The following is a 22873-nucleotide window of genomic DNA, read 5'->3' as shown; positions in this document are numbered from 1 at the left end:
ACGTAGACCACTCGAGCCTTTATACTTCTGCGTCGTGGTGACGGATAGGCGCTGCAATTTCCCGCCCGATCAGTAGGGGTCGCTGCGCAAGGTTGTTGTGCTTTTGGCTACAGTGAGCAATGGCGTCCGAGGGAGAAAGACTGTTGTTGTTGAAACAGCGACCGTTTGTCACTTTTCTGTGTCCCGGAACGCAGTTTTAAGATAATTTGAGGCGAGAAATTGGCCATTTAGAGTCTAAACATGTGCTGTGTGTGTTAAGATATGACGTATTTATAGTTCGGCAGCGACGAAGTCGGCGGTGTTCAGCTCCGCCCTCTGTGGACGCTCGGTGCGCACAGTGAGCCGGCACAGAGCATCTTCGCTCGGCCTGTCCTGAGGACCAATCGCAGCTCTTGCCGTCTCCGTTGTCCCTTGACGGAGTGACGGACACTTAAAAAATATTCCGTGCACCCGGAAACGACGCAGAGGCTCTTCGACAGGTTCTGCGTCGACGCAGAGGACTCTGCGTAGCCTACGCAGAGCACTTTACGCAGAAGTATAAATTGGGCTTAAGTGTGTTGACAATTCACGAAAGCAATGTGAACGTAAATGCAGCACAAACATAGTACAGTTAAGTCAATAGGCAGCGTAGCGATGTGCTTTTCGCAGAGGTGGAAAAAGTACTAAAATATTGTACTCAAGTAAAAGTACCGATACTTTGATGAAATATTACTCAAGTAGAAGTAAAAGTAGTTCATTTGAAATGTACTTTACTGCGGTGCTCTATCCAGTTCATATAATTCATCCATTGAACAGCCCCATATTCAAAAGTGACCCTGAACCGAAAGTACTACAACACGTTACGTACGAATGTTAATAACATTCACCAAGCATACACCTATGGATGTTAAAAACACGGACTGTGTGTCCGTGCCATGGATGTATTATATATACATTTCTATATGTTGGCCATGCGATGGACTGGTGAGCTGTCCAGGGTGCACACGGCTTTTCGCCCTGTGTCTGTGCCCTTGAATCGGCTCCAGCTCCGCATGATCCTCTTGTGAAGGATAAACGGCAGAAATTTATGAATGAATTAAAAATAATATAAAACACTCATGGGGAAGTGGGGATTAATTGTCTTGTTTTGCTCAGCGCTTTGATGCTTGAAGTACATTTTACTCATTGCAGGACTTTCACTCATGTACTGATATGTCGTGAAAGTGAGAAATCATGTTGCAGTGCATCTCAGGTGAAAAGTTTGTTCTAAAAATATATTTGTGTGTGATCGTGTACATTGTGAAAAGCATGATTTGCATTTGGAGGTGACCATTATTTGTATGACTGAGCCAATAGAGTGGTCTGTCTTAAATGTGCACCACAGTCCTTACTGAGATGAAGACCGACAAATAATTTGGAAAGTATTTCTCTAAATGTGCTCTTTGTAACTTCATTTCTAAGAGCATGTTGTTTCTTCTTGCTCTGATCAGTCTGCCAGGAGACCATATGGGAGGCTTTCAAGATCTTCTGGGACCGACTCCCAGAGCAAGACGAGTACGAGAGCTGGATGAGCCAGTGTCAGGAGGGTGCAGTCACAGCACAAGATATTGGCAGCTACTTCAGCCAGTCAGCGGAGCACCAGGCTCTGGTTCAAAAGGTGTGTGAATGAACAATGATTTCATCAAATATAAGTATATAATATTAAGAGCATATAGGACTTAATAAATGTGTGTGCAGGTGGTGGATGCTGTGACTAACAATATTTCTTCTGAATTTCAGAGAATACCGATGCCAGGTTTGAAGAGGTAACATTACCGTTCCCATGTGTTAAAACTATGGTTCTATGCATTCTGGATGACTGCCAGAGGCGGTGCATTCAGCACTGGATTTTTTTCCTCTCATGCATGTGTAGGTCGAGTATATTATAAGCAACAAATGCCGCCGTGACCCCAGTTGGACTGGAGAGAAGGCTGATCTTTGGGTGTCACCTGAGGATCAGTTCCTACAGAATTTTCTTGCAAGCCTACGAGGTTTCGGAGTGACCAGATGCTCTAGCGGTCGTCCAGGATTCTTAGAAACATAGTTACACGTGCAACGTTTGTTCTATTTCATCCTTATTGACTGCCAGAGGCGGTGCTTTAAAGGGACACTGTGTAGTATTTATGGGTTTATATAACCCAAAATCCACTTTTTTATACATATTATGTGCTCCTGCATTGTCTAGTCGCTGTATAATAGTTTTTGTTTCATTTTCGTAGTGTTTCAAAAAGTCATGTAAAATAACATGGTCGCGGGCCGCGGTTGCATAGCCACTGTTAGCAGCGAGACGCCATGTTTCTACCGGAGCCTGTAAGGACAAACGCGAGAGAACAAATCAAGCGTCTATTTACTTGTAGCAGGAAGTCCCGCCTCCACTCTCTCCGCTTCGTCTGCTACGGCCGCGGTAGCTCCGCCCTCTCCCTCGCCTCACGAACCTCATCTGCTGACACGGAGAAAGACGACGAGGACGACGTTTGACCGGCTGCGGACACCGTAGCGCTCAGGGAAGGGGGGGGGGGGGTGAGCAGAGGAGCAGTTCTTTGTTGTAAATTTCAATCCTCTCCTCTAGATGGCACTATAAACTACTTACTTCACCTTTAAAGCATTGCCTCTGGCAGTCAGTAAGGATGAAATAGAACACTAATGCAATTTTATAGGGTTTTATATAGATGATTTTATAAGAGCTCATCTCATTCTTATTTCTGTGTAGTGAGACCACCAGGTCCTGGCAGAACATGTGCAGGTAATGATGATATATATGTTTATACTGATACTGATTTATCTTTAGATTATTTTTTCTTTCAATCAATTAGTTGCTTTATTCATAGAATGTCAGAACATGTTTTTGAAGTAAGTTGATTGGTATTTTCTAGTGCTGTCAGTTAAACGCGTTAATTAATGCGTTAACTTGAACCAATTTTAAACGGCGTCGATTTTTATTTATCGCGCGATTAACGCTCTTTTTGGCCGAACAAACTTTGCAGTTTTTTTCCACATGCTGTTGCCTCAACTAGTAACGTTAGAACAACTACAACACCACACCGGATCTAGATAGACTGGAAACAAAACAACAGACACGCTGCGCGAGCCGACCAAGGAGTAGTCGGCTTGAACAAATATTATATTATAAATATTGCGTCTTAAAATTGCAGTAAGCTGTATTGCAATTTAGATAAATTTTGATTAATTGTTCAGCCCTACACTACAGTATATGCCAAAATATGCAAATAACATTTGCACAAAGCAAGCCAATCCACTTTTCTATGTTGATAAGTCTTAAAATTAGGAAAAATAGTGGTACAAAAAGAAATCGAGGGACATTTAGAATAGATAAAAATGTGCGATTAATTGAGAGTTAAATATGACATTAATGCGATTAATCGTGATTTAATATTTTAATGGTTTTACAGCACTAGTATTTTCCCAAATCTCAAAATAATGATCTCTAAGGTCTCAATTTGTCCATAAACATAAAATTATTCCGTCTTTATGATTTCCTTCCGTTATATGTAGCAAAGAAACCAGAAAATAACATTTAAGAAGCTGAAAAATCAAGCAGTCAAGCTATTCGATGAATCATTACAGCCCTAAACGTATAATGTGTTCTTACTTCCACTCTTCAGTGACCACACAACTTCAGATGTTTCATAGTAATTTGTTTGTGTGTGGGAAATAAAAAAAACAAATATTGTATCTTATCCTTTCTTAATACAACAGTAAGGCTATATTTTTGTTAGCAGATGAAATAGTATTATTTTTGTTAAGCATGAATCACCAAGTCATTATTAAGTGACAATTGTTTCTCTCTGTTTTGCAGCTCTCTAACTCCAGGCACACCAGACGCTGTTGAGCTTCCTGAACTCGGTCAGTGAAACTCTCACACGGTTTCAATAACTGAAGCATCCTGTTACACACAAATGTTTGTCCATGTTCTGTAGTTTTCCTGTTTTTTAGCTTATATTATGTTAAGTTATCTGATGGCATGTCTTTGCTTGACTACAGCCTGTGATTTAGGAAGTACTCCTAAAGGACAGTCTTATAGGGCCATCAGGAATTAATCAACTGAAGCAAATGTCCAAGATTTAACCTCACAACAACTAGGAAATAAACCGGCAAACTCTTATTTTTCTGCACAACCCTCCAGAGGATGTAGCTAAGGGAGAAGAAGGGGAGGAGGCTGTGACTATTGTCCCAGAGGTGGAGGAGAGCACAGTGAGTTTGTATTAAAAAAAACGTTGTCTATGTGCTGTAGCTACAGCTGCATCACGGTGAGTGCAACTGTTTTTCTGTCTCGTTGCGCAGATGGACAATGACATTGCTGCGCAGCCTCCCTCGCCTGCTGCGTTGGAGCAGGTGGTGGAGCTCAGCATCCTCCTGACGGGAGAGCTCTACAGCAACGACCTCCACGATCCAGTCAGCCTCCGCTTCCAAACACTCAGCAGACAACTCACCGAAAAGGTTTGTTTCGTCTTGTCGTTTTTTTTTGTTTTTTTTACGATGACTACAATTTTCTCTGTTTATTGGGTCTTGGCTCTGGCCTGGAGCCTGCCGTACCTCCTGCTTTATGTTCTATGATGGATGCTTTATTGATGTTAATGTCACATACTGCTGTGGTAGTTAAACCCAAACTCAGGGGGGGGGGGGGGTCGGGTGCTATAGAAAACACTGATTACACATTTTGTTTTATTGCTGAAAATACAGTCTTATAATGTGTTATTGCGTTACTGCGTTACCTGTGCATAGGCAACTTAAAGGGACAATGTGTAGTATTTATGGGTTTATATAACCCAAAATCCACTTTTTTATACATATTATGTGCTCCTGCATTGTCTAGTCGCTGTGTAATAGTTTTTGTTTCATTTTCGTAGTGTTTCAAAAAGTCATGTAAAATAACATGGTCGCGGGCCGCGGTTGCATAGCCACTGTTAGCAGCGAGACGCCATGTTTCTACCGGAGCCTGTAAGGACAAACGCGAGAGAACAAATCAAGCGTCTCTTTACTTGTAGCAGGAAGTCCCGCCTCCACTCTCTCCGCTTCGTCTGCTACGGCCGCGGTAGCTCCGCCCTCTCCCTCGCCTCACGAACCTCATCTGCTGACACGGAGAAAGACGACGAGGACGACATTTGACCGGCTGAGGATACCGTAGCGCTCAGGGAAGGGAGGGGGTGAGCAGAGGAGCAGTTCTTTGTTGTAAATTTCAGCCTCTCCTCTAGATGGCACTATAAACTACTTACTTCACCTTTAAGTTGAGCATAGAGTCAAGAGTGGCGACTTTAACAACGAGTGGAAGACAACGACCTGACGCTGGTGATCGGGGCGACTCCGACTTAAGACTGCTCCTGATTGCTCATCAGGAGGAGGTGGAATCGATCACCAGCGTCCTGAGAAAGTAGGTCAGCCACGCCTCCTGCAGAGAGAGAGGGAGAGACACAGACCAGCAGCAGCAGCAGTAACCAAAATAATAACAAATAATAACGATGGAGGTGAAGTATAATGGTATTGTGCTCCGAGAAACCTAAAAACTCAAGCATAAACATCTGGTTTATAGATAAGTGGATTCTTAACCTTGTCTACGTCCAGAAACATCCAGAAGCCGAGATGTTTGTTTGTTTATTAAGCTTGATCGTCTTTGTTTTTGCAGATTGAGGCTTCTCTGGAGAAGCTTCCTGGATTTAGGAGTGTGTCTGTGCTGGACTTCAGGTCAGTCTTATTCTGCACCATTGGAGGAGGATGCACTCAAACTAAAATTGTACTTAAGTTAAAGTACAAATAAATAGATAAATCATAATATAGTATAAAATAAAGTGATTTTTTTTATCCATGTCTGTGCAGGCCACAGAAGGAAGCACAAGGGTGAGTGATCGGTACACACTCTGGTAGTTTGAATACTTTGAGTAGTTCAAGCCCTAAGATCCCCATCAGCGATTCTTTAGCTGGATCAGTGAGTGTGTGCGTGTGGCATCAACCTTCCTCTCCCTGTATTTACCTATGAACGTAGGCATGTGTTAAGACGTGTCACTAGTTGCCTCTGTTAATGGTCTTAGTGTGGTCACTCACCTGGTAAGTGGGATCAGATGCCTCCAATCAAGTGAGCAGGTGTTCCACTATAGATATACGATTATTGGGGCTTTATGACGTCACTGATTAGTCTCTGGTGGAGACGGTTTGGAGGGAAAGACAAAGTATGTGACAGTAGTTTTTTTTTTTAAAGGTAGAGAAATGGATAGAGTGAAATTGAACGCTGTGACATATCACAAGATTATTAGTGGAAGAAGTATTCTGGTTTTCTTGAGTGAACTAACCCCAAAGCAAAAGACTCTTCTAGAGTTTATTTTGAGTTTATTCTATTTTCTACAATATAGCAGTGAGCAGATTAGCTTGGCATTAAGGTTGGCATGTAGGCTGCTAGACAGGCTAATTCCAAATACTTTAAAGTGCACCCACTAATTGTTTAAAGCTCCAGTGTGTAACTTCTGATGCCAAAATACTGCAAGTGTTACCGTCACCCAAGACTTTCAGAACTTTCTGAATGGACGACTCTAGGTCCATATTTAACATTTGTTTCAGTATTTCACCAACATTTTTCAGAGCACTGGTTTTAATTCCTTAACTTAAAGTTGGCTGCTGTCTCACTTAACCTGCGTAGTTGTAATGATTCCACCACACATCCATTAGTTGTGATCAGTGGTGTAGTGGGGATTTTATCACTGGGGGAACTCTCAAAATGTATATATATGAATAAAACATTTATTATAAACAGTTATTTTAATTAGGAACCCAGATAGACCCAAGTTGCGAATGCTTAAGCCATATATCGTTGCAATTAGAATTGAATTGCAGTATATATTATTACTTTATTACAAGCTATACAATACAACCAGAGGCAATGTTTTTAGAAAAATATTAGACAAAAAAAATAAATCTTGCCAAAAAGACCCTACGTCCGCCCACGTGGCTTTTTTTTGTGTAGCGTTTGTATTTGTGTTGTGTAGGGTTTGTATTTATGTTGTGGCTTTTGAATTTGTGTTGTGGCGTTTGTATTTGTGTTGTGTAGCGTTTGTATTTATGTTGTGGCTTTTGAATTTGTGTTGTGGCGTTTGTATTTGTGTTGTGTAGTGTTTGTATTTGTGTTGTGGCTTTTGTATTTGTGTTGTGTAGCGTTTGTATTTATGTTGTGGCTTTTGTATTTGTGTTGTGTAGTGTTTGTATTTATGTTGTGGCTTTTGTGTTTGTGTTGTGGCTTTTGTGTTTGTGTTGTGGCTTTTGCATTTGTGTTGTGTAGTGTTTGTATTTATGTTGTGGCTTTTGTGTTTGTGTTGTGGCTTTTGTGTTTGTGTTGTGGCTTTTGTGTTTGTGTTGTGTAGCTTTTGTGTTTGTGTTGTGGCTTTTGTGTTTGTGTTGTGGCTTTTGTATTTGTGTTGTGTAGCGTTTGTATTTGTGTTGTGGCGTTTGTATTTGTGTTGTGGCATTTGTATTTGTGTTATGGCTTTTGTATTTGTGTTGTGGCGTTTGTATTTGGCCTGACACCTCTGGGCCACCGTAGACGTCTGCATCGTTACTGCATACTACTTTTAAAATCAATATCACAGTATTGTTGCTGACCGTGTGCATACCTTTATTGCCAAGGTTCAGCTTCATCTGTTGTGGTAGACTGTGAAGTTTGCATTATGAATGTGCAGCGAACAGAAAAAATGTGGTGCAATCATGTAGACAATGAGCAGAAACTCTCTTACACTCAGTTATGAGTGTAAAGTGTACTGTGCTTTACACTGTATATGCTATGTAATTGAGTTGTTTTAGACAATCATATATTTACACTTCCCACATTGATTCATTGATGCATGTTTCTGTGTACTGAAAGTATTTGTAATAATTATGGCGTCCAAAGTTTGACAAAACGGACATACTATACTACGTTGTCCAAAATGTGACAATTTTTTTGAAAAAAAATGTTTGGTCCAAAATTTGACAAAAACATCATACTATACTATGTCGTTAAAAATTGTAAAAAATTTTGGGAAAAAAGTTTTTGGTCCAAAATTTGACAAAAACGTTGTACAATACTATGCAGTCCCAAATTTGACAATTTTTTTAAGACAAAATTTTGGTCCAAAATTTGACAAAAATTACATATATGCCGTCCCAAATTTGACAATTTTTTTCAAAAAAAATTAGGTCCAAAATTTGACAAAAATGACATATATGCCGTCCCAGATTTGACCATTTAAAAAAAAAAAAAATTTGGTCCAAAATTTGACAAAAATGACATATATGCCATCCCAAATTTGACAATTTTTTTCAGACAAAATTTCGGTCCAAAATTGTACAAAAATTTACATATATGCTCTCCCAAATTTGACAATTTTTTTCAAAAAAAATTTGGTCCAAAATTTGACAAACACGTCATACTATACTGTGTCACTATGTCATCCAACATTTGATGACATAGTTAATACAGTTGTACAGTTTACACTTATTGGTCTGTATCCAGTAATGTCCAATAAACATTTAACAAGCTTAGTACCTCCTGGATTAAAACTATCAGCTGTAATTCATTGCGGGGCCGCCAGAAATGTTTCTGCGGGCCGCCATTGGCCCGTGGGCCGCACTTTGAGAACCAATGCTCTAAACTAAAGGGGGGAAAATGGCATGTCCCTCTAAACGGGGCCGACTGTGGGTTGGCACATGCTCAGCTGTCTGCCAGAAACCCCACAAACTAGGTCACAGTGAAAGGGTTTCCAGACGTCAAATAAAGGCTGATATATGTTTTTTTTTTTTCCACTGCCTGGAATCTCATGTGAGATTTCCATGTTTATTATGATGATATTGATCATTCAGCTGACTCGGCTGGTTTTTGACCTATATGGTTGAAACCTCCTGCGTTCCAGGCAGGAGTAGATCACTCCAGTGAGAGGTGGTCTACAAAAATCTAGTCATTACTTTGACATTAAATCACACTAATGCCACAGTGAAATTCGTCCTCTACAGGGAAGTGTTCTCTTTCATTTAGGAGACTTTCCCCCCACTTTTATATATTTTAATTGTGAGTAGAGATATTATGGCTGACGTTTTTGTCCAATTTTGGTGTTGAAATTTTTCCCCCAAAAATTGTCACATTTTGGATGTCATTTTTGTCAAATTTGGGACCAAAAACTTTTTTCCCAAAAAATTGTCAAATTAGGGACGACATAGTATAGTACGACGTTTTTGGCAAATTTTGGACCAAATTATCATAATTTTTTTTAATTGTCAAATTTTGGACAACATAGTTATTACGTTTTTTTTTTTCCTTTGGCGGCCCTCAGTCCAATGTTGGGTTCCTAAATTGGCCCTCGGGTATCAAAACTTTGAGAACCCCTGAGATAATATAATGAGTGCTATGGTCAGTGATGCCATCTTTCTAATGCTTTTACATAATTATGACACTAAGGTAAATAAAAATGTTATTTTTTTTTTAATGGTATCTCAATCTTGCAAATAGTCAAATTTCATATGATCATATGATAAAACAGAGAATGTAACAATTTGCTCATCCATACATCACAATTGACCCTGGGTGAGAAGCAGGGTACATCCAGGACAGGTCACCAGTTTCTGTCACACACCTTGTGTATATGAACTAAATCCATTGCTCTCTGTAAAACTATAGAAAGAGTGCCTGACAGTTTTCCAAAGCCATTGAAAAATGAGCTAGTGTGCCTCATTTATCCTCCAACAGTTTGAGATCAATCTTAAGAAACTTCAACTCAGTTCCAAAGTTACAATTTCTTGAAACCCATAAATAAAAACACTATATAACTAGAGAAAGCACCCTCTGCCAAGGCTACTCTAGTTATGTATCCGGACTGCCACGGAAACTTATTCAATTTATTAATTTCTTCCTTTGGCCATAACCTACATCCTCAGGAAATGTCATCATATCATCCTTTAGTTTTTGAGTTATGCTGCTCGTAGACAAACAGATAAACACATCCAAAAAACAAAACCTCCTTGGCGAATGTAATTATGCATCATATTTTACCACACATTTTTAACAGAAGTCATTATACAGTCATCTTAAATCATTACCCAGCGTTGCGACTGTTCAATTTTGTGGATTTAATACAAGCTACTACACACATTGTTTGTGTTTTCAGGCTGGATGGTGTGGTAGTGGACTACGCTGTCACAGTGGTGGTGGATGCTGCGGGGGTGAGCGCTGAACAGCTGGACTACCTGACCCTGCAGTCGAACCGCGTCGAGAACTCGTACCATGAGGTCAAAGCGCTCCCCGCAGTGGTTTACACAGTCGGTGAGGTCAAACACGTGGACACTGAAGCCCTGGACAGTGGTAAGACAATGGCCAGTGTATGTCTGCAGAGCGCCCTCCATTCACTTTAACAGAAGACACATAGCACAAGCACAGCAACAGAATATGTGTTCATCAGTCACATGTGGCTCACACAGTGAGTTCCCCACACAGCACTGACATGACAGAACACTGAGGCGTATCAGCACAAACGTTAGTTGTCTAGCCAGCAGTGTTGTTTTCGTCAACGATGTTCTACACTTGTAGCCACATGTGTAGAACAAATCGTGTTTCAGGCACAGATTGGGTAGTGACACGCCCTGAATTACAGTACCTGTGGAATTTACCTGCTATTTATAAGAGGGGAGAACCCTTGAGCCAGGGGTTCTCAAAGTTTTGATACCTGAGGGCCAATTTAGGAACCCAACATTGGACTGAGGGCCGCCAAAGGGAAAATATACAAAAAAACCCCCACAAAGAAATCCAATTTGTAATAATTTTAATGACCAGATTGCAGTTCTACAATTTAGCGTTAAGTAATATAAGAGTTAATATAATGTCATTTAAGCGTTAATATAATAACGCTTTATAATTTACTGTGTAATGACCCAGTATTTTGGCCATTGTTCTTACCTTCTAATTACAGGTTAATACCAAGTAACACATTTCTGTTACCATATATTTACTGGGTAAATAGCTAGTAATTGGGGGCTGTAGCTACCTGCTTATTACCAGCTTATAACACAATAATACACTAAAATTCACCATATAGAAACCAGGTAAATGCCCAGAATTTTTGTTTACGCTTATTGTATCCAATAATGTCCAATAAACATTTAACAAGCTTAGTAGCTCCTGGATTAAAACTATCAACTGTAATTCATTGCGGGGCCGCCAGAAATGTTTCTGCGGGCCGCCATTGGCCCCCGGGCCGCACTTTGACAACCAATGCCTTGAGCCATACGACCCACAAATATAACACGAATACTGAATTACTGCTGAGTAATAATGAACTATGTCACATATGCAGTACTTTATGTGCACACGTGTAATTGACATGGCAGAGATAATGCATTGGCAGACCATGTGCATGCAACGCAGCTCAAGACTCCACATGTCATATCAAATAGAGACGCAGTAGATATTACGACAAATGATCCAGCACTTGTGAAAACATTCCAGGATTTTAATAGTCTCATCTGTTTCTGATTTGTCTGCCTTTTTCCTGTCAGAGAGGACGGACACGTATTTATAACAAGTCTCAGCTCAAAAGTGGGGCGTTCTTAATGAACTAATAAGAGAGTCGTTCAGTTATAAAGTCTATTTATTTTGTGCCAGAGTTAAATCCTTCATCATTAAATGCAAAGAAGAAGGGCAGTTTGAAACCAGTGCCTCCAGGTTTCTGGGCTTTAATTTAATCCTTAATTTTGGGTCCATCCCAGGGCATCTCACAGTTAGCTCTCCAAAACTCCACCAATTTCACATGTGGCTTTCAAAACTGATCAAAGCACATGCAGAGGAAAGATCTTTTTTATATTCTACCCTTCCCTTTGTATTGTAAAATTGCTGCATCATGTTTCATAGGCTACAAGTAATATCATATGGGGGTTTTCTATTGAAAAACCTCAAGCTCATTAATTTGCCTCAATAGAGCACTAATAAAGCTAAACAAAAACTCCTTCAAGGGATAGCTTTGTTTTAATGACTGATGAATACGTTATGTAAAGTCAGTGTGTAACATGTTGCAGACAGTGTCCTGTTTGAATGGACACATGATTGGGACATGATTTATACATGATTTATTGTTTTAAAGCAGGGGTTCTCAAAGTTTTGATACCTGAGGGCCAATTTAGGAACCCAACATTGGACTGAGGGCCGCCAAAGGGAAAAAAAACTGAAAGAAATCCCATTTAACTATGGCGTCCAAAATTTGACAAAACCGACATACTATACTATGTTGTTCCAAAATGTGACAATTTATTTTTATTTTTTTAAATTTTGTTCTTAAATTTGACAAAAACGTCATACTATACTATGTTGTTCAAAATTGTACAATTTTTTGGGGAAAAAAATGTTGGTCCAAAATTTGACAAAAACGTTGTACAATACTATGGCGTCCCAAATTTGACAAATTTTTTGTAAAAAAAATTTGGTCCAAATTTTGACAAAAATGACATATGCCTTTCCAAATTTGACAATTTTTTTCAAAAAAAAATTTGGTCCAAAATTTGACAAAAACGTCATACTATACTATGTCGTCAAAAATGTGACAATTCTTTGGGAAAAAATGTAAATGCCAAAATTTGACAAAAACGTCATATGTCGTCAATGTCATCCAAAATTTGATGACATAGTAAATACAGTTGTACAGTTTACACTTATTGGTCTGTATCCAGTAATGTCCAATAAACATTTAACAAGCTTAGTAGCTCCTGGATTAAAACTATCACTATCAAAATGTATGGATGGAGTCCACCTTTAATTCTGAATCTCAGGGAGCTCTAAACCACTGGCTCTAGATGTGAGCACAGATATGCACATGTTTACCCCTGAAGACATTGGAGGCTGTCAGTGCTGAAACAGTTGCTGTTAGGTGATCTTATCAACTCTGTCAGGCAGATACAGTCAGGCTATTAGGTTCAGTTGCCATTTGTGTTCCAGTTTTCCATTAATATTTGTTGCACCTCTGCTTTCACAGTGTCTGAAATCTCAGAGTTTGTCAGTGCTGCAGAGGGAACCATGGTAAGTAACACATTTTCCTCCTCTGCAACTTTCATGACAACAATCTCTCTCTCTGGGCTTCCCTGCTCTTCACACACAAGATGGCAGCCTCCACAAAGCAAGGTCCTTACTTAAAGTACACATAAAAGGCTTATTCCAAGACTACAAAACCCCCACAATTTACATTTAAAAGGGATAATAAACTCGTATTTTACATACTTAGGGGTAGTATAATTAATATCACACTGGACCTTTAATAGTGGTGACATTTGTACTGTAGTATGGATGATGTTGTTGTTGGAACTGGCTTGTGATGTTATCCAAACCAGTAAAGGTAGAGGATGCGCTCACCAGCTCAGGTGAAGACAAGCTCTGAGGATTAGTTTGGCTCTTGCTAAAATAATCCACAGCTATTCTGGGGTGAAAGGCTGCAGTGACACCACACCACAGAGAGTCAGGTCCACACAAACAGTACAGTATGAGTTCATTCAGACAAGTAATACTATCTCAAGTCTGTCTCTGTTCATGCCGTCTTGTGGTCGAGCGCGTTCTTTGATGATAATCAGAGCTTGCGTCGCAGTAAACATATCTGTTCGTTCGCTTTAGAGCTCAGTTCGCTGAGTGATTCATTTGACTCATTATCTGAATCGGGACAGTTGGCAAAATGTTTCCTCGCCAGTCAGGAGCAGAAAGCTACTGTTACACTAAGGCACTCTGCCGCTCTAGTTATGGCTAGTGTCTAGTTTCCAACATTTCAAACTTGGCTAAGAAAAATCGCCTGCCTTATGTGTAGGTGCACAGCCATGCAATGAAATGAATACACTTCTAGTCTACACTACTGTAATACTGTGAGAAACAGTTGTTTTTCTGATGGCCAGAAGTTTAACATCTCACCAAGTAAAGGCCACATTATACTTCTCCGACTGCGTAATGCGTTATCCGACTGCGTCGTGGTGACGGACACGCTCTGCAATTTCCCGCCCGATCACTAGGGGTCGCTGCGCAAGGTTGTTGTGCTTCTGGCTACAGTGAGCAATAGCGTCCGAGAGAGAAAGACTGCTGCTGTTGTTGAAACAGTGGCCGTTTCTCACTTTTCTGTGTAACGGAACGCAGTTTTAAGATAATTTGAGGCGAGAAATTGGCCATTTAGAGTCTAAACATGTGCTGTGTGTGTTAAGATATGACGTATTTATAGTTTGGCAGCGGCGTTATTGGCGGGGATCAGCTCCGCGGCTGTGGACGCTCGGTGCGCACTGTGAGCCGGCACAGAGCAGCTTAGCTCGGCCTGTCCTGAGGACCAATCGCAGCTCTTGCCGTCTCCGTTGTCCCTTGACGGAGTGACGGACACTTAAAAAATATTTTGTGCAGTCGGAGACGACGCAGAGGCTCTTCGACAGTCTCTGCGTCGACGCAGAGGACTCTGCGTAACCTACGCAGGGCACTTTACGCAGAAGTATAAATTGGGCTTAAGTTCTCCCATTAGCAATGAATATTACTCGTTGGTGTCGACAATGAAAGAGATCGATGACGAGCAGCATTTTCAATATTTCCATATGTCTGCAACAACTCCCTTCATTGGATAGCCCCTCGAATAAAAACCGCAGCATGCCAGTGAGTGAAGCCGAGCGCCTGGTAGTCGCTCTCTGTTTTCTGGCTGCTGGAATAAACCGGCGAGCTCTGGCAGCATGTTTTACAACTGTTTCACAGACTGCAATTGACTGATTTGGACTATTTACTCTACACTGCCCCCCACACTTTCCGGTGGTATTTTGCTGTGTTTCTTGGTGCACAATGGCAGACAAAATGAACCAAAGTACAGACTAAAGGCTCCATCCGTCTCCGTCTTATGCAGCAGCTCCTGACCCCCAAAATACAGAGGCCATAGACTCAGTATTCCCATCACAAAAAACACTGAACACATCATACCACAGTAGTTGTGTGCAGAAAGAAAATCAACAAGCTTGTGGCATATCTTAGATAATAGTTTATTATTTGTTTTGGATTTTTGGAAATAATCTAAAGCAGTGTTTTCAATCCTTGTCCTCTGGCACCACTGTCCTGCATTTTTTTTAGATGTATCCTTGCTCCAACACACCTGATTCAAATAATCAGCTCATCAACAAGCTCTGCAAAAGCCTGGTAACAACCCATTTATTTGAATCAGTTGTGTTAGAGCATGGGAACATCTGAAACATGCATGCCTGGTCGAGACACACACCCCCATCTTATGTCCTGACCCTTAGTTTGGCAACTGCTGCAATGTGTGATAAGAAAGATTCATCATATTATTGAACGGACATATATGTTTATGGAGAGAATTTTGTTCCTTTTTTATTCAATCAAACAGAATAGAAACCAAAAAAGAGATTTGAGAGCCAAAAAGAGTAAGTGGCAATCAAAAAAAACATTTTTTGAGATCGAAACAGAACAGGTTGCAATTGAAAAAAAAATATGAGAGAATATATTTCTTTTTCAAATTCAATCAATAAAATAATGTTTGTAAGTAAAAGCACGCCCATTTTGCTTATAAATCAGTCCTCTTTGCTTACAAGTGGGTGTGATGCAGAAGACTAAGCTGTTGCTGGAGCCAGGTCAAACCAACCAATAGAAACTCTTCTCTCATCCACCAGCATAGGCCCCGCCCATTAAGTGCTGTTGAATTCGCAACCAAAACTTTAGAAGTTGCAAACAAAGAGGACTGATTTGCAAACAAAACGTTGTAACTCGCAAGCAAAGTGTTTTAACTTGTAAGCAAAGAGGACTGATTTATAAGCAAAATGGGTGTGTTTTTACTTACAAACATTATTTTTGATTGAATTTGAAGAAAAATATATTCTCTCATATTTTCTTTTCAATTGCAACCTGTTCTGTTTCGATATCAAAACATTTTTTTTTTGATTGTCACTTACTCTTTTTTGCTCTCAAATCTCTTTTTTTGGTTTCAAATCTATTCTGTTTGGCCATTTTTTTTTCACAATTATGAAACAGTTATTGAAATTTGAAGTAGAATGGCGAAATGTGTAACCAGGGACAACGAGTTTGTTTGGCATGTGTTGTAAGCACTGCGTGTCAGCATAGCATCACCTAAGTCCAAGGCAATAATGAAATACAGGTGCAGTCACCATAATAAAACCTGTTTGTCATGCAGGTGGCTGCTGATACAGGTGTTGATGAGCCATCCGAGGTCACAATCCTGGAAGATGACGTGCTGTCTGAAACAATTTCAGAGGCGACACCAGGAAATGACATCACTGTTCTGGATGAGAACACTGTTGTTGTGTCTGCTCCTCCTGTCCTGATCATCAGTGTACCTGAAGTGGATAGTGAGTGTTAATCCTGAACACAAACACACACTCATCCTTGCACTTAACTCTACTCCTTCTCCTTTTTCTATTTGTTTGTGCCTTTTCCTAACCTCCGTTCACTTTGCACATGGATTTCAAGAGCACACACCAACCAATATAAAAAAAAAAACGTCTACTTAAAGGTCCCCTATTGTGCAAAATCAACTTTTTAATCTTTTAGTACTTATATTTGGGACTCAGTGGGCCATACCAGTCCCCAAAATGTGACAAAACAAGACTCAGTCATGTTTTAGTGGTTCCACTTTGTGTAAGTATAGGCGATAAAACACGACCAAGTGACGACAGTGCGGACATTTCACCGTGAATGTTGGCACCCCGCCAGGCAGAGTACTTCACAGCTCCACCGTAGCTCCCCCTTATTCCTGTGAAATACGAGAGTGCAGGCGAGGGAGGAAGAGTGGCTGCACAGCGGAGCACAGTGTTTTACACAAACTTCCAGCCTCAGAGGACTTGTGTGTCCAGTGGATATATTTTATTTATGAAAAAAATGTTCACAAGCTTCACAAGCCCTTTTTTGTTGATCGTGTGTGTAAATTCCTATGCTGGAGGGACACCTTGAACGCACCAGTTACGTGCCTGCGGTTAGCGAGTGGCGTGTGTGGATCGGTGATATGAGGAGCACGCGTTTGAAAGCACTGCAGAAAGATGTCGTGTTTCCACGTTCTGTCCTCGTGTTGTTGATCCACACACGTCACTTTCAGCCGCAGTAACACTGGTGCGTTCAGGGTCTTTTTCTAGCATGGGAATTTACATACACGCCAGGCCGCGCGGCGCATTAATCGTTTTTCTTTGATTTTAATGTTTTTTATGATCGTGAGAAGCCAAAATCGTGGTCACTCACTATGCATTACGGTGAAACTCAGTAACAACGGGTAAACGGACATTACTATGGGGTATATGGAGCGGGGGTTGTGACGACGGTGCATGACAATAGGTGATAAGTGGCGACAGTATGGCTGTGGATAGTAAGTTAGATCGACACTCCCCTGGAAGCAGTGGATGTGTGTTTACCTGGGTCTCATTCACATGTAAATGATCAGGCACAAAACCGAGTGTTCTGAAAAAGGCTGTTTTGGCAGAGTTATTGAACTGCTATTGTGCTTCATCCTTATGATATTTTGACTAAAGCATGACACAGACATGTTCATTAGGGCACCAGGACCTAGTTTAACTTGGGTTAATAGGGTATAATATGGGACCTTTAATATGTGCTGTTCAAATATGTGTGAGGGAAGATGTATTGGATGGCATGTTACTCCTGTTACTGTTCTGTCAGATTCACCAGATACATCTGTGGAGTCTGGGAAATTAATAATTTCTATCTGGGGAAACGAGCCGGCATGCAGAGTGAGCTCTCATCTGTGTTTGTCCAGGCATTCAGGAGGAAGGTCTGTTGCTGGAGGACACTGTGCAGATGCCAGCTGTAGAGAAACCACCACCATCACCACCACCATCACCACCACCACAGGAGCTCCCTCCTCAACTTCCTTCCACTGTGCTGGTGGAAGACATCACATTGCCTGTGCTGTCAGAGGACACCGAGGCCTCCGGAGAGCTGGAGGAGCTGCTGCAGCCATCTACAGCCACAGAAGAAGAAGAGGATGCGACCGCTTCAAAAGACACGCTGATAACAAAAGAGCCTACTTCCGCACTGGACACTCTGAAAGACCTTCTTGCTTCTGTTGTTGTAAATGAGGTTCCAGAGGAGCAAGGGAGATCCACAACTGCAACTGAAACCAAAGAAGAAGGCTCGCCTGCTTTAGTTCTGCCTCCTGATGCTGCAGATGTTTTGAGTGAAACATTAGAACCAGAGTCTGTAGAAACTGGTCTGCTTGGCGAAGACCTTGAAGATGCGGCCAAAAATGTGGTGTTTGGTGATTCTGAACCATCCGAGGCTGAGAAAGAATCTGAATTTCCAACAACAACAGAGGGTCAAGAGGTGATGGAAGACCCAGAAACACCTGAAGCCCCCGTTGTGGAGAAAGACACCCTGGGGGCTCCTACGATTTCAATAGATCTTACAGAAGATGATGTCTTACAAGCGAACAAAGGTGAATCAGAACCACCAGTGACATATTATTTGAGCCCCGTACAACCAACCGCCCTGACCCCAGAGAGGGAGTCGCCCTTCACACGTATCTCTGACCCTGCTTCTGAGGGGCAACCTTCACTACTGGAGGTAAAATACTACTACTATACTAATAATAATAATAATCAAACCACATGTACACACAACCAAGTTTAGAAAGAAATTAGTAAAACATATGCCAGCTCTACCCTTTTTTGTAAGGATACTCAGTATGTGCTCTACAGCTATGGTTTCCCACTTTAGGATGAAATCTGATTGGTCAAATATAAAACACAGTTTTTTCAGTTCTGTATTTTTGTGTTTGTTCACATTTCTGTTTTGCAGTTAGCAGTCACTGTGTTCCTTAATATGAAACAGAATCCAATGAAACAAAATAGTTCGTTCAATTGTCAGTCAAATAAACAAAGCTCGATAATGATAGCTTTCATGTGATTGGCAGCTCCTGTGTGTTTTCCCATCATTGTACATGGTAAGAGGAGGTTCATCTGCTTTTCATTGGCCCCATTTCTGGTGATAACTGTTAAAAATCACAGCAACAAGTCATTTTATAACCTCAGACTTTTGTTTGTTTTCCTGTGATTTGAATCAAAACACATTTGGACTGGTGCTAGTGACTACACCACCATGTGGCCCCATATTGACCATAGATTAACCTAATTACATCTCTGACATCATTAACTCACTATTTATCTAGACCATTGGTTCTCAAAGTGCGGCCCGGGGGCCAATGGCGGCCCGCAGAAACATTTATGGCGGCCTCGCAATGAATTACAGTTGATAGTTTTAATCCAGGAGCTACTAAGCTTGTTAAATGTTTATTGGACATTACTGGATACAGACCAATGAGTGTAAACAAAAATACTGGGTATTTACCTGGTTTCTATATGGTGAATTTTAGTGTATTATTGTGTTATAAGCTGGTAATAAGCAGGTAGCTACAGCCCCCAATTACTAGCCATTTACCCAGTAAATATATGGTAACAGAAATGTGTTACTTGGTATTAACCTGTAATTAGAAGGTAAGAACAATGGCCAAAATACTGGGTAATTACCCAGTAAATTATAAAGTGTTATTATATTAATGCTTAAATTACATTATATTAACACTATATACTTATATATACTTATACTTATACTTAACACTAAACTGTAGAACTGCAATCTGCTATCAAATGGGATTTCTTTCTGTTTTTTCTCCTTTGGCGGCCCTTAGTCCAATGTTGGGTTCCTAAATTGGCCCTCAGCTATCAAAACTTTGAGAACCCCTGATCTAGACGTTGGAGTTAGAGAACCTGAACAATTTTTTTTATCATTCAACATAAACATCAAGGATAAGGATTCTGAATTCTTATATAAAAATATTTTGTGTCAGTTTTGTCGTTGAGAAAGAAAACCACCATTGTTGTGAACCTGATCTCAAAACCATTTCACTCTTTCGTCCCCAAAATCCAGACCATTGAAGGCTCGGATGACATCACCGATGGAGATCGAGGCTACGATGTGTTTCATTACGGTTACGGTTCGATTAACCACACGGAGGAGGGCAGCACCGGGTTTCCCTTTGGCACTGACCAGGCCAGCATAGCCATGCCTGCGAATCCTGGACGAGCACTGATGGTGTTCTTCAGTCTGAGGGTGACCAACATGGTCTTCTCAGATGATCTCTTCAACAAGAGCTCCCCAGAGTACAAAGCTTTGGAGCAACGCTTTTTAGAGCTGGTAAAACTATTGCAACTCCTCACAGCTGTTGTTGTCCTGACTCTTTAAAAAAAAAATCATATTTTATAAAAAATCTTTTGCAGCTTGTGCCCTACCTGCAGTCCAACCTGAGTCACTTTGAGAATCTGGAGATCCTGAACTTCAGGAACGGAAGCATTGTGGTGAACAGTCGGATGAAGTTTGGGAAACCTGTGGCTCGTGGCGTCACCACCACAGTCTATTTGATCCTGGAAGACTTCTGCAACACCGCCTACCAGACCATGAACCTGGCCATCGATAAATACTCCCTGGATGTTGAGTCAGGTAGATGATGTACACTGGTTGTGACTTACATCATCATTGATCGATTGATTCATTGATTCATTCATTCATGCATCCACTGATTCAATCAATATGGGAGTTTTCAAACAAATCAAATGCAATTGGTTGACAAAAACACAAAGATTAAAATTGAAACGAATGCATACAAAAACAAAAGGTTGATAAAATAACATCCAACAGTAGAATTTTAATAGAACACAAGGCAAAAGTAAATCATAATAATAAGAATATACATACAATATACATGAGAGTGACAAAATAGGTGGGGTTTGTTTTTAAGGGAAAAGTCCTGATCAAAAGCCAAATGTTTGCCTCACAGTGACTAAATCCAATAGTGCCTGTAGTTTTCATATTTAGCAGTTGTCTGTGGAAAGAATGTGTTTAATTGTTGTCATTTACATTATTTATTGTATACTGTAGCTCAGTTATATTAACAGACCCAGCATTTTAGGCCATTTTCTTCACATCCTCATGTGGCATTTCAGACTCATGTGTATTTGAGAACATCCTTACGATTGTAATTGGCCCTTCATGATACCAGATTCATGCTTATGTTTACAATCATGACTGAGACATTGAACTAACTCTGCATAGAGTGGTATAGATCCTCTTATCTAACTCAAAGTCTTTTAATAACATTACCTCATATGAAACTTGGACGTGTAGTCTGCTTGTCAGTTAACTCTCTCCTGTTTTGCCGACATCCAGGTGACCAGGCCGATCCCTGTAAGTTCCAGGCATGTAACGAGTATGCAGAGTGTGAGGTAAACAAGTGGTCGGGGGAGGCCGAGTGCGTCTGTAACGCTGGGTACTTCAGCGTCGATGGGCTGCCCTGTCAGAGTATCTGCGAGCTGGAGACTGACTTCTGCCTCAACGACGGCAAATGTGACATCATCCCTGGCCAGGGAGCCATCTGCAGGTGGGTGGAGATTAGGGGGGAAGTCATCGGCGTGTGTGTGTGTGTGTGTGCGGGAAAGAGTGTCTGAGATTTGCAGGTTTGTGAGGCCAGTGCTCCATCACCTAATCCAAAACAGATTTGACAATTGTCAGGGCAGTTTGTGTAGGAGGCCTGAGTCCCAGGTTCTAGTTTTGTTGATTTCTTTTGCACTGGATGTTGATCACAAGGAAATGAGAGGAATGTTTTCAAAAAAAGATCCTTTCAAAGTAACAGTATGAAACATTATTTACCTTATAATAACAACTCATTGGCATGTAAAAGGGAGACTGGAGCCTCCATCATTCCCACTCAGCACCTGGATCTTGGTTGTTGCACTATGTGGATTTGATGAGTAGACTGTCGGCAACTAAAACGGCCAGAATCAGGCCCAGCAAGGTCAAGAGTAATATTGAAATGACATCAGTAAAAAGACTCAAAAGTGATGAAAAATGGTGTGTTTACACGTTTGTAACCATGGTTCTCTGAGAAATGTCTCCACCCTTACATATTTGATGTGTACTGAGTGAGGAGATAGTCTCGATATGATGGAGAATTCCTTTCAGCATGGAGCGTTTGCTACAGCAACACCGTGTCCAGCTAAATCTACAGAGCATTGCTTTAGATTTGGTTCCACATATGTGTACTTGGAAGGTGTATTAGTAAAAAAAAACTAGTACATTTTTAATTTCATTTAATAAAATGTAATAAATTAAATATTATAAATTGTGTATATTTAATATATACATTCACCTTTTTTGCTGACGTCAGAAACCAGCAAAGGATTCATGGGAACTGTTGTCTCGTTTGGTTTCCCTGTGCATTTTCACATTCACTACACGGAGCGCTTCAATGGCAGTGAGTAGTTGTGATCCTTTAATGAACAATATACACAATAAAATGAAAAAAACAAAAGACAACACACTGGCTAACTATTTGTGGTAAAGTGGATTCTGTCATTAAAAGGTGATCAAAATGAAATGATCCGCTAGCTTGAATAGAGGTACATACTTTTTTTGGTTTCAAAGTGTGTTGTTTTTTGGCTAATGTGATGTACACTATTCAGCAATATTAGTCTCTTCAGTTTTGGTTATTTTAATGCAGAAATGTTACATATTATGTATTTAAATCGAAACAACATTAAGGCCACATTATACTTCTCCGACTGCGTAATGCGTTATCCGTCTGCGTCACCACGGAGACGCCTCGAGCCTTTATACTTCTGCGTCGTGGTGACGGATATGCGCTGCAATTTCCCGCCCGATCAGTAGGGGTCGCTGCGCAAGGTTGTTGTGCTTCTGGCTACAGTGAGCAATGGCGTCCGAGAGAGAAAGAGAGAGAAAGACTGTTGTTGTTGTTGAAACAGTGGCAGTTTCTCACTTTTCTGTGTCCCTGAACGCAGTTTTAAGATAATTTGA

General features: G+C 40.7%; 1 protein-coding gene across 1 annotated transcript in view; it reads left to right on the top strand.

Moving 5' to 3' along the window:
* The window catches only part of impg2a (interphotoreceptor matrix proteoglycan 2a), a gene marked incomplete at both ends in the record, with an annotated part of 32486 nt that overhangs the window by 3915 nt on the left and 5698 nt on the right, over nt 1–22873 (top strand). The window contains 15 exons of the mRNA XM_083889745.1: nt 1470–1636; nt 1759–1784; nt 2729–2761; nt 3836–3882; nt 4163–4230; nt 4321–4476; nt 5660–5718; nt 5851–5871; nt 10155–10348; nt 13005–13048; nt 16176–16350; nt 17766–18571; nt 19934–20200; nt 20284–20503; nt 21230–21440. Coding sequence (XP_083745871.1) covers nt 1470–1636; nt 1759–1784; nt 2729–2761; nt 3836–3882; nt 4163–4230; nt 4321–4476; nt 5660–5718; nt 5851–5871; nt 10155–10348; nt 13005–13048; nt 16176–16350; nt 17766–18571; nt 19934–20200; nt 20284–20503; nt 21230–21440 — 2494 coding nt within the window. The remainder of the gene's footprint in view (nt 1–1469; nt 1637–1758; nt 1785–2728; nt 2762–3835; nt 3883–4162; nt 4231–4320; nt 4477–5659; nt 5719–5850; nt 5872–10154; nt 10349–13004; nt 13049–16175; nt 16351–17765; nt 18572–19933; nt 20201–20283; nt 20504–21229; nt 21441–22873) is intronic.

This window comes from Microchirus variegatus, assembly GCF_963457635.1.
Source record: "Microchirus variegatus genome assembly, chromosome: 5".
In the NCBI taxonomy this organism is placed as follows: Eukaryota; Metazoa; Chordata; class Actinopteri; order Pleuronectiformes; family Soleidae; genus Microchirus; species Microchirus variegatus.
The sequence above is the reverse complement of the archived record's forward strand: the minus strand, read 5'-3'. Positions and strand labels throughout refer to the sequence as shown.